This window comes from Marmota flaviventris, chromosome X (assembly GCF_047511675.1).
Source record: "Marmota flaviventris isolate mMarFla1 chromosome X, mMarFla1.hap1, whole genome shotgun sequence".
Lineage (NCBI taxonomy): Eukaryota > Metazoa > Chordata > Mammalia > Rodentia > Sciuridae > Marmota > Marmota flaviventris.
This window is the reverse complement of record NC_092518.1, coordinates 51827690-51840979: the sequence shown is the minus strand read 5'-3', so window position 1 is coordinate 51840979 and position 13290 is coordinate 51827690. Positions and strand designations below refer to the sequence as shown.

Here is a 13290-nt window from a genome sequence, read left to right as displayed (position 1 = left end):
TGGCATAGAACATTAAATACTTGAATTTGAAACCAAAACAACTGGAAATCCACCACTCCCTGCAAAATGGCTTTTAGATAATGAAAATCAGTTTAAATGAGTAACATCTTTATTTAAATGAGAAAACATGTAGATTTTTCTTCTATGTTCAAAAGGGTCAAAATGACATCTACCATCATATCAAATTTTATAAAATAAACACACAACTGCTGTTTTACCTAGAAGTGTTTATACTTGCTATATTACTATTAAATAACAATTTCTTATCTGAAAATGTACCAGAATATAGATGTAGATATTAGTCTTGGCTCTGCCATTCACTAGCTGAAAGCTGTGGTAAGTCAATGTCTCTAATTCAAACTTTTCCCATTTATAAAACAAGAGGGCTTTACTAGATTGTCTCTTAGAGTCTTTTCCAAGTGCAGGAAGTCTTACTTTATCACAGTGGAAAGCACTGAATAAATAGTACTATTTTATATGCTGATTCTTTTTTAAATAGCTGAATAAACAATTATTTGCCTCTAACAGTGTAACAGTGTAAGAAACAACGTTAATGTATATATTAAGGAAATCTGAATTATAATGTTAATTCAACAAATTACTGCCCAATCAGAAAAGTTATTTCAATGATCAACTAAGGTAACCGTGAAATACTTAAAAAACGTTTAAGTACTATAGAGATTTTAAGTAAAAATTATTTTCAATTAAGTTCTACAACTTCATAATTTTTGACATATAAAAGCTATAAAAACTCAACCCATTTTGTCACATTATTCCAAATGTGGAATACCTATAAAAATGTAAATACATAATAACATAATTACATAAAATTTATACTAATATTAATTAATAATATATAATCGATAAATTATGATTTCTGACTTTTGTTTGGTTCTGGAAATTAAACCCAGGGGTGCTTTCCACTGAGTTATATCCCCAGACCTTTTGTTTTTTATTTTCAGATGGGTCTCCCTAAAGTTGTTGAGGCTGGCCTCAAATTTGCAATATTCCTGTCTCAGTCTCCCAATTTGCTGGGATTTTTAGGTGTGCACCACCATGTCCAACTGACTTCCAACTTATTAAATCTACCAGTGTCAATTTTATTGAAATACTCACAGAATTGAAAACTTGGAATTTAATGGATTAATGGACTTAATGAATTTAGAGATATGATGAAACTATTGTTATAACTGATGTCATGAACATAACCAACACTTCTAAATATTTCATCCCACTCTTAACATTGAGCTACATACCCACCCCTATTTTATATTTTATTTAGAGAAAGAGTCTTACTGAGTTGCTTAGTACCTCGCTGTTGCTGAGGCTATCTTTGAACTTGTGACCCTCCTACCTCAGACTTCCAAACTACTGGGATTACAGGCCTGCACCACCATGTCTGACCCACTTTTTTTTAATAAAAACACTTAACATAAAATCTACCTTCTCGACAAAGTTTTAAGTATACAATGTAGTACTATTAACTGCAGACACTATGCCTAGAACTAGTTTATCTTGCCTAACTAAAACTTGGTGTTCTTTGACAAATGTCTTCCATTTTTCCCTTCCTCTTAGTCCTCAGCAACTACTATTTTCCTCTCTGCTTCTATGAATTTTAGATTTTGCATTTAAGTGGTATCATATAGTTTATGTTCTGTGTCCTTTTTTCACTTAGCTTAATGCCCTCCAGAGTTATCCATGTTATTGCAATCAGAAGGATTTCTTGCCTTTTTAAGGCTGAATAATATTCCATTGTATGTATATTTCACATATTCTTTACCCATTCATCTGTCGATGGAAATTAGGTTATTTTCATGTCTTAGCTATTGTGAATAATATTTCAATGAACACAGGATTTCAGAGACATCTCTTCAAGATCCTGATTTCAATTCCTTTGGTTATAGACCTAGAAGTGAGATTGCTGGATCATATGGTAGCTCCATTTTTAGTTTTTTAAAGAACTTCCATACTGTTTTCAATAGTAGCTGTATAATTCACATTCCCACCAACAGTATACCATATTCTCCATCTCCTCACAAGCACCTAGTGTCTTTGTATTTTTGACAATAAGTTATCCTAATAGGTGTGAAGTGGTATCTCTGTTATAGTTTAGATTTGCATTTCCCTGATAATTTGTCATAAAGAAAAATCCATCAACAATGTTGCTTAATTCTTAAAGATTTCATCTGTTCAGTAGAGTTTGCTGTGACAAATTCAGAAAATTATCATTTCATTTTTCTCTGAACAAAATGTATTCATGTGTTGCTTTGTATATTTCTGTACTTAGTGAAAATAGGAGACTAGGTAGATACCAAGATATCTGCAATGAATACCTTTTGAAATACTTGTTGGGTATTTGCTGATTCTTACTTGCTCTATGATAGAAAAGAATGCTAAACAAGACAGAATAATCAAGTATAATATAGACTTATTTAAATTATGAATGCTCTCTACTGGAGATTTATTAAAAGAGAATCATACTATTTCTTTTAGGTCTCAGATGTTTTTCTGGGGTGAGGGCAGAAATGTTTACTTAGCATAAAATACATATTTCAAAATATGTTTCTTTTCAGTGTTATATGGAAAACTGATCAAGCATCCTCTCACTTGTAATTATCTGAACAAGTTTATTAAATACAATTTTCACACTGAAAATGGAAATATAGTCTTAATCAGATGACTAACTTTCAGAGTAACAGTAAAACTTCCTTGGTCCATGTTAACTATTTTTAAGCCAATAACTTAAATATGTTTACCTTTGGCAGCATGGGAGTATCCCTCTTCTTCTTCTTTTCTGAATTAGGGTCATCTAATAAGTCTGGCTCAAAAGTATAAAGTTCAGTAAGCTCATTCATAGTAAAATGGCGCTCAACCTGTTGTTGATCAACGACTCGAAAAGATAATGACTGCTTAGTTACTTGCCGATCATATATCTTATCTTCCATGGTTCCCTTTGTAAAAAGAAGGAACAATATACCAATAAATAAAATTCTATAAACATGAAACTTCATCAGGAGAAATATGGTTACTAGTTAATATGAGATGGTAAAACTTCAGATAACCATTTGTCATAAAGGAAAATTTATTAGAAATGTGGTTTAATTTATCAAAAATTTCATCTGTTCACCACAGATTGCCATGACAAATTAAGAGAATCACATTCCTGGTAATAATTCCATATTATCTGAACAAAATGCATTCATGTGTTGCTTTATATTTCTTTGCTTGGTGAAAGTGACAGCAGGTAGCTACCAGGAATAAATAGAAATAAAAAGGATAAATGAAATTAGGATTTAGGTGAATACTAAAGTTAGAATGCAAAAGAACAGTTTAATTCCTTTTCCATGGAATATAATGAGCTATCAACAATCAACATAAATCAACTTTGTATCAAGAATTACTTTGTATAATATCAGGACAGAAAACAAAAATGCCATTTCCATTAAATATATGTAGCATTATAAGCTACAATATAAAGAATCTCTACACAAAATAACAGGAAAGTGTTTATAATGAGGATATTAATCTTATCACATACTAAAGAAGATAAAATAAGCAGGGATCTACCAGAAAGTCTTTAATTGACAAGACCAGATTTGGAGACAGGCAGAAAATGATAACACCTGCTCTCAAAGCAGATGTACCAGTTAGAAGGACAAGCTGTTACTATAAACCTATTATTACCTCTGAATGCAACCACTTATTTTTAATTTTTACTTTTTTGGCACTAGAGATTGAATACAGGGATACACTACCACTGAGCTGCATCCCCAGCCCTTCTTTTTTTTTTTTTTAAATTTCAGAGAGGTCCAACTAAGTTGCCCAGGCTAGCCCCGAATTTGCAATCCTTTTGCCTTCGATTTCTGATTAGCTGGAATTACAGGTGTGCACCACTACACCTGGCAAAATGCATCTATTTATTTGATTTTGTTTTTCTTAACTTTGAGTATTGTTTTTTAATACTTGGTTTTATACTTAAATCACCCTAATAGTTTCACCTACATAGTATTAAATACTCTTTGTAATGATTCTGTTGGTAAAATAAATTGGCTTTTTATTTACCCACATTTCTCAAATTAAGAGAAAACTAGTAGCCACTGAAAAACAACTACCTACTCTTCTATAAGCAAATTAGATTTACTCATTGGCTTTTTTACATGTGCAAAGTAAATGAACTATAAATATTAAACTATCCTGAACTAGCAAGAAAATACTAAATCTGTTTACTCATACAAAATAATCTCAAAGGCTTGGGATGTAGCTCAATGGTAGAATGTTTAGCATGTGTGAGGCCCTGTACTGGGGTGCAATTCCCAGTACTGCAAAACAACATCAAAAAATATCAAGAAAGCTAACACTATAGAAATTAATGAACTGCAGAACAGAAAACTGGGAGGGGCCAAATTTGACTTCTGCTGCTTTATTTATAGGAATGACATATTCAACTATGTTTGCTTCTCAATAGTAGTTACATGTACATCCTGTATCTCTAAAATATTAGATTCATCCAAATTTTCAGTAGGGAAAAAAGAATATGAGTTATAAACCTACCTGAGCTAAGAACCTATACACATAAACAGGCTTAGTTTGTCCAAAGCGATAAACTCTGAATATACTCTGGATGTCATAAGATGGATTCCAAGAAGCATCAAATATAATTACTCGATTAGCAGCTACCAGATTAATTCCAAGGGATCCTGCTTTGGTGGAAATGATAAACAACCGCCCTCTGAAAATGAAAATATAGGATACATGCTTTAGTAATAAATACTTTATAGATATTTTATTTATGATATGACTTTTTGATCCTAGTGAAGTTTTTATATTATCATAAGTTCAGAGAATTCATTTTCTTTCTTTCTTTTATTTTTTGGTACTGGGGATTAAATCCAAGGGCACTTTGAACCACTAAGCTATTTCCCCAGCCCTTTTTTAGTTTGAGATAGGGTCTACTAAGTTAGTGGCAAGCCTTGAAGTTATCATCTTCCTGCCTCAGCCTCCTGAGTCACTGGGATTACAAGTATATGCCACTGTGACTGGTCATTTCTTACTTATGGAAGAAAATAAGGCATCTAAGGAGTCAGACTCATGATTTATATTCTCAGGAAGGATCTTATTGACAGAAAATAAAAAGCTTTATTTAAGAAGAAAAATGGATATGGTGATCTTATGTATGCAATGTATTCAAAGGTTTTTTTTTCCCCCACAGATTTCTGAGCAATTTTAGAAAAATTACATGTAATTTGAAAGCCCATATTGTGTTAGATACTGTTATAAGCACTCAATATATCAAAATAAAAAACAGTGCATAAGGAACTGAGTGTAGTAGGGTTCACTCATACACAAACAATTACAGAGTAACAAATTTAATGATAAAAAATAGGATACATGTAAAGAAATAGCTAAACTAAAAGGAAGAACACAAAGGGCTCCATGAAGGGTGTGTTTAAAGAAAAATAATTACACTAATAGATTATCTGACATGTTGGAACAAAAGGACTGAAAATATTTCTATAGAAGAATTTGAGAATGAATTAGGGACAGGTACATAGAAATCCAAGCAAATGGTTAATACAAATGATCACTTCAGGGAAATAAACAAGAACACAGCCCAGTACAGTGGTGCACCCCTGTAATCCCAGTGGCTAGGAGGCTGAAACAGGAGGATCTCAAGTTCAAAACCAGCCTCAGTAAAAGCAAGGTGCTAAGTAATTAAGTGAGATTCTAATTCTAAATAAAATACACATAGGGCTGGGGATGTGGTTCAGTGACCGAGCACGCCTCAGTGACCGAGTTCAATCTCTGGTTCCAATATATATAAAATAAAAATAAACAGGAACACATAAAAGGAAAACTAATCACAGTATGTAAATGACTTAAGAACATTTACACAGTCACAATAAGGCAAACGCTCCAAAAATTGATTTAGGTAAACAGTATGAAAAATTATATTGGTAAAATGAGCAAGAAGTGATGTATGGATAAATTCCCACCTTAGACTGTAGTAAGGATATGTGTACAAAAACACCAGAATAACATGAGATAAAATTAATTACCTCTGGAAAATAGAAATCATGGATAGAAAGAGGTTGGTCAAAGTATTGGTTTTTAAGCCTTGCAAAACTATTCACTTTTAATAATAATATGTAAATATATTACTTTGATACAAATAAAAATTTAATTTGAAAACAAAGATAATATTTTTTGAAAGTATAAAAAAGTTTAAGGGGAAAAAACTATATAGGTCCATTCCCCAGAAACAACCTCCATTCATATCATTGTACATTTCCTCCAATTGGTCTCTTTTTTTTCTAAGCGTATACGTTTTTGGTTAAGTCAACATAGTATCTGTATATACAGTACATATTACAAACACTTCTTTTTTTTTTTTTTTTTGAGAGAGAGAGAGAATTTTTTTTTAATATTTATTTTTCCGTTTTTGGCAGACACAACATCTTTGTTAGTATGTGGTGCTGAAGATTGAACCCAGGCCGCACGCATGCCAGGCGAGTGCGCTACCGCTTGAGCCACATCCCCGCCCTTACAAACATTTCTTTAAAAATTTTTTTATACACGTCATGCCTGTTAGCTACCTCTTTCACTGGATTGCCATATAATAATTTAGTGATTGGTTTATTGTTGGCAACTTATATGAAAATGAGAAAAACTCTGGGAAAAGCCCTCAGCAATCACCATATAATCCCTTTACACTAAGCCTTGTTTTCTATACCTTCATGACAGAAAATTACCATTAAAATGCCAGCCCATTACATTTATAGCACTATATACCAGATTGCAGGGAGACACTAAATTTGAATAATGAATTTATTTTCAGTTTACCAATCATATTGTTTATTAAAGAAAAATCTAGTACAAAGGAACAGATATAAAATGAATGTTCTATATGAATTTAGTGTAATCACACATCTAGGAAAATTACCACAAAAATGACCAATATCCAAGAAAATATATTCATTATGTAATAGCAAAAACTTGAAAATAAAAAGTAAAACAACACATGTAACTACAATCTGGTAGGGCTTGTGGTTCTAAAGTGCTTGCCAAACATGTGCAAAACCCTGGGTTCAACTTCGAGTACCACAGAAAAAAATAAATAAAAAAGAAGGAAGGAAGGGCCATTCACTATTAAATGGGCTATATTGCCATTAAAAAATCCAAAACATTATGTTGTGTGAAAAAAAGGATATAGAACCTTCTTAAATAAAAATTAAATTACATTGAAACATAAAACACATATACACACAATGTTCATAGTGGTTATCTTGGTCAGGAGGGTTATGATTGTTTTCTGATTTTGTTTTGTTTTTTGTTTTCTTGTACCAGAGATTGGACCTAGGGGCACTTAACCCTGAGCTACATCCCTAGCACATTTTATATTTTATTTAAAGACAGGGTCTCACTAAGTTGCACAGGGCCTTGTAAAGTTGCTGAGGCTTTGCAATCCTTTTACCTCAGCCTCCTGAGCTGCTGGGATTACAGGAGTGTGCCAACATACCTGGCTGTTTTCTTCTTTTTACTTTTAAAAAATATATATGCATTATAGAGAACAATTCCTCAAAAAGAACAAACTACTACAACTCATTTACTATGAAAGAGATCATTTTAATAGTCTTGATGCTATTAAGGAAATTTAACCAACAATCTTAAAACTCTCCCTCAAAAAAGAAGAAGAAAATAATCTGGCAAAATTTTACAACATGTTATTGTTTGGGTCCGGAATGTTCCCGCCCCCAGAACTCATGTATTGAAGGCTTGGGCCCCAATGCAGCAAGGTTCAGAGATAGGGTTTAGGAAAAGTGAAAATTAACTATGAGGGCACTAATCTTGTCAATAGATTAATCAATTGACGAATTCATAATCTGTAAGGACTATTGGGAAGTGGTTGGTTCTTAGGTTATACCAACCTGCCAACCATGAAATGAAACCCTAAGCCAAAACAAAGCTTTCCTCCTTTAAGTTATTTATGTCAAATATTTTTCTCACAGTGATGTAACACCTAAGACACAAGGCATTTAAAATATAAATCTATAAAACCTCTTTAAGAAAATAGAAAAGGCAATACTTCTCAATAAATTTTATGAAGCCAATATTATCCTGATGCCAAATCCAAAGACTATACAAAAACAACTAAATTTAGACCAATATCTTTCATAAACTCCTCCCAACAAAATATTAGCAAATAACAACACCCAGTACCATAACTATACATATCACCAAGTAAAGGTTTTTTCCAGGAATGGAAAGCTGAGTCAATATCTAAAAATCATTCTATATAAAATACCATATTAACAAGGTAAAGTAAAATAAAACCAAACATAATTGACATAGAAAAAGCATTTGACAAAAATTAAACACCAAATAATAATAAAAACTCTTGGCAAATTAAGACTATTGAGAAACTTCCTCAACTTGAAGGAGTACCTGCAAAAAACCTACAAATAAACTGGATATGGTGGTGCATGCCTATAATCCCAGCTACTTGACAGAAGCAGCCTTCTGAAAATAAAATTTGAAAAGGATTAGGAATGTTAGCTCAGTGATAATGCACTTGCCTAGATGCATGAGGCCCCAGGTTTTATAGGCAGGACCGCAAAAATCAAATAAAAACCCATAGCTAAAATCATAGTTAATAAAGACTGAATGCTTATAAGTTCAGGAAGAAGTCAAGGATATCCAATCTTAACACTTTGATTCATCACATTACTGCCAATTCGAGCCAGTGTATTAAGCCAAGAAAAGAACATAAACAACATACATATCAGAAAGGAAGAAATAAAACTATTGCTACATATAGATAACATAATGTTCAATGTAGAAAATCCTAAAAAATCTACAAAAAAACTCCTATAACAAATAAAAGCAGCAAAATCACAGACAGAATATCAACACAAAAATCAACTGCATTTCTATATGCTAACAATGAATACAGGGAAACCAAAATTTAATACCATATCATCTGAAATCACTCAAAATAAAAATACTTACAGGTGTAAACCTAACAAAATATACATGAGACTTGTATGCTGGAAACTCAAAAACACTGATGAAAGTAATTAATGATAGCATAAATGAAACTACACACTATTTACAAATCAGAAGTTTCAATAAAGACATTATTGTCCTTAAGACAAACAGATTCAACATGATTTCTATTTTAATAAGAAATGCAAGGGGCTGAGACTGTAACTCACTCATGGTAGATAAAGTGCCTAGCATGTATGAGCCCAGGGTTTGATCCAAACACACACATACACACACAAACACACACACACACACACCACCCCTTTGGAAAACATCAGTAGATACAGGCAAGATTATTCTAAAATGTACATAGAAAAGCAAATAAATTAGGCTAGTTAAAAGAATTTGTAAAAAGTAGAATAAAATGTGAAGAATCATTCAATCTAAGATTAAAGTTTACTATACAGCTAAAACAAGCAAGATTATGTGATAATTGCAGAAAAATAGTCATATGAACCAATAGAATAGAATAGCCAAATGATTTCTCACAAAGGTAGAAAAGCAATGTAGTGAGGGAAAAATGGCTTTTTCAACAAATGCTGCTGGAACAATTAGATCACTGCTTAAAATAAACCTCTAACTAATCTAAATATCTATCTATACTAAGGATTGAATCCAGGGGTTTTTTTGAACACTGAACCACATCCCAAGCCCTTTTTATTTTGTTTTGAGATAAGGCCTTGCTAAGTTGTTGAGGCAAGCTTCAAACTTCAGGTCCTCCTGCATCAGACTCTTCAGTTGCTGGGATTACAGGTATTAACCATCAGGCCCAGCTAAACTTCATATTTTATATAAAATTAACTGAAATTACATCACAGACTTAACTAGAAAATTTAAGAACATAAAACTTTCAGAATATAACACAGGAGAAAAATCTTCAGGACATAGGGCTATGGGAAAGAGTTGTTAAGAATTGGCACAAAAAGCATAATCAAACAAACACTGTCAAATTAAATTTTGTCCAAATTAAAAACTATCCTTTTGATAGCCAGGTGTGGTGACACATGCCTGTAATCCCAGAGACTCTGGAGGATGGGGCAGGAGGATTGTAAATTCCAGGCCAGCCTCAGCATCTTAGCAAGGTCTTGTCTCAAAATTAAAAAAAAAAAAAAAAAAAAAAAAAAAATATATATATATATATATATATATAAATATAAATATATAAATAAATAGGCTGAGGATGTGGCTCAGTAGTTAAGCACCCCAGGTTCAATGCCCAGTACCAAAATAAATGAATAACTTGGCTTTGTTAAAGACATGTGAAGGGGCTGAACAGACAAGCAATAAACCAGCAGAAAACATTTGCAAACCACATGTCTGACAAAAGAACTCTCTTCTAGATCATAAATTCTTGATAAAATAATAAACTCCACAATAAAATAAACAAGTAATTCAATAAGAAAATGATCAAAAAAGAGGCATTTCACCAAAGGATCTATGTTATTTGGATCTATAGTATGATACCATTTATGTAACGGTCTTCTTATGACAAAATTATGAAGAACAAATTAGTCATTGTTAGGGGTTAGAGATAATGGTGAGGTTGATAAGAATGGATGTCACTACATAAAAGGGTTATGAGAGATATCTCTGTGGTGACAGAATAATTTTGTATATTGACTGCAGTGGTTTTTTTAACATGAATTTCTATGTATGATAAAAAAGATATACAAACACATTTCACATTCAAGTGTTAATTTCTTGGTTGATAATGAAACTACAGGTATCTAAGATCTAACCACTGAACAAAATGAGACAAAGGATTTACAGATGTCTCTATACTATCTTTGCAAGTTTTTATGAATCTATAATTATTTCTAAGTAAAAAATATAGCAAAGGGTGTGACAGCACATGCCTACAGTTAACCTGTTGAGAAGGCTGAGGCAGAAGGATTACTTGAGCCTAAGCTAACTAGGAACACTAACACTACTGAAAATTACTTCTAGGTCACATGAGATGACAACATAAGATATGGTAATTATCTTAAAGTTCATCTTAATAAGTCTTTCATACTGTTTCTGCATGAAAGAATTATATTTATATTTTCTAAAATTACTATGGTCAGATATAACTACTGTAACCCAAATCCATGATATATATATATATACACAAACATACGCACGCGTGCGCGCGCACACACACATATTGCTAAAGCATGTATCCAAATCAGAAACACTTTTTGGTTTATGTTTAGGAGTGATTCATTGACTAGTAATAGTAAGTAAGTCTATCTGACACCTCAGCATCTCCATTTCAAAACTGTTCTGTACTCACATCAAGTATGAAAGTTATGGACCAGATCAAAATGCTATGGTGGTATTTAAAAATCTGGGATGCTGAGCAAGTCACAGTTTCAACCATGTTTGACGAATAAAGGTTACTTAATAAAATTACTTCTCAGTCCAGCATGGTTGGCGCATGTCTTTGGTCTCAGCTACTTGGGGGCTGAGGCAGATATATTACTTGAGCCCATAAAAGGTCAGCCTAGGAAACATAGTAAGAACTAGTTTCTGAAAAAGTTATATAAAAATAAAATTACTTCTTCATACTCATGCACAGTAATTTTTTAAAACATGAAAACATATAAACAAATGTATTTATTCTTAAAGCAGTCTGATAACTAATAACACACTTTATAAATTAACTGTACTCAAAATATCCCTATATAAGCACTCCTAACTCCTACAGATTATCAATTAATACTCTTCACATGACCTAACTGAAATTTCACTAGCCTGAAGCCTTGATTTGGTTCATGACTGCTAGAATTAAAAAATGTCTTTTATAACACAATATTCCTCATTGTTTAAAATATTAAGACACACATTACTCATCCTACCATTAAACTAATCCCCTCTCTGCCTTTGTTTCAAAGGCCATGCTTTCATATATTTGTGTTTAATGTGTAAGTATGTGTTGGTATGTTTGTGTATGTATGTGTGTGTATATATGAAATTTTCATTGCTAAATGCATTTTGATTATGTCAATCAGTAACAGTTAAAAACAAAATAAAAACCGCACATATAAAGCACACTGTATCTATAGTTATTTAAATATTATGATTCACATTTCTACAACAAAGAAAGAGATCAGGAAAACTTTGCTAACTTTAAAATCATCAAGAGTCTGTCACCAATGATAATATAAAAATGGCCAGTAAGCACATAAAAAGATATTCAACATAATTTATCATTAGGGAAAGGCAAATTAAAAACTGCACGAGGCACATCAATGTTTATAACAGCACAATTCACAACAGCTAAGCTGTGGAACCAACCTAGATGCCCTTCAGTTGATGAATGGATAACAAAAATGTGTTATAGATACACAATGGAATATTATTCAGCATTAAAAGGGAATAAAATCATGGCATTTGCAGGTGAATGGATGGAGTTGGAGAATATAATGCTAAGTGAAGTTAGCCAATCCCCAAAAACCAAATGCCAAAATGTTTTCTCTGATATAAGGATGCTAATTCATAATGGGGTTGGGGGGAAGCACGGGTAGATCAGAAGAAGTCTAGATAGAGCAAAGGGGGGGGAGGGAGTGTAAGGGAGGGGGCTTGGCGGTAGAAATGGTGGTGGAATGAGATGGACATCATTACCCTACGTACATGTATGAAGACACAAATGGTGTCACACTACCTTGTGTACAACCAAAGATATGAAAAATTGTGCTCTATATAGGTAATGTGAATTGTAATGCATTCTGCTGTCATACATAACAAATTAGAATTTAAAAAAAAATCACATGAGGTACCATTATATACTTACTAGAAATAGGTAAAATAATTTTGTAAAAATATGACAAAAGTAAACACTAATAAGAATGCAGAACAACTGGAACTCTCACACACTATTGTTGGGAATACAAAATTGTACAGTCACTTGGGAAAACTGACAGCTTCTAATATATATATATATATAATAAAATAAACTTACCATATAATCCAGAAATTATCATTCTGCATTTTCATTACACTGAAAGAGATCCCTATACTTACAAAAAATAGTACATGAATGTTTGGGGCAGCTATGATTTTAATCCCCAAACCTGGTAATAATGCAAAGGTCCTTCAAGTAGAAATGGCTAAACAAACTGATACATCCCTGCAAAGGACAATTATTCAACAAGAAAAAAGGAACACCAGCAATGACATGGATGAATTACAAACGCATTTCACTAAATGAAAGCAGTGAGACTAAATAGGCAGCAAAATGTATGATTCCAGAGATGGAGATGTAAC

At 32.4% G+C, this 13290-nt stretch overlaps 1 protein-coding gene across 7 annotated transcripts in view; it reads right to left on the bottom strand.

Annotated features, from left to right (window-relative positions):
- Positions 1 to 13290, bottom strand: part of Atrx (ATRX chromatin remodeler) — a 224947-nt gene that overhangs the window by 29578 nt on the left and 182079 nt on the right. For all 7 annotated transcript variants that reach the window (XM_071606698.1, XM_027922953.2, XM_071606695.1 and 4 more), the window contains 2 exons: positions 4552 to 4729; positions 2757 to 2951 (listed from right to left, as the gene is read on the bottom strand). In XM_071606698.1, coding sequence (XP_071462799.1) covers positions 2757 to 2951; positions 4552 to 4729 — 373 coding nt within the window. The remainder of the gene's footprint in view (positions 1 to 2756; positions 2952 to 4551; positions 4730 to 13290) is intronic.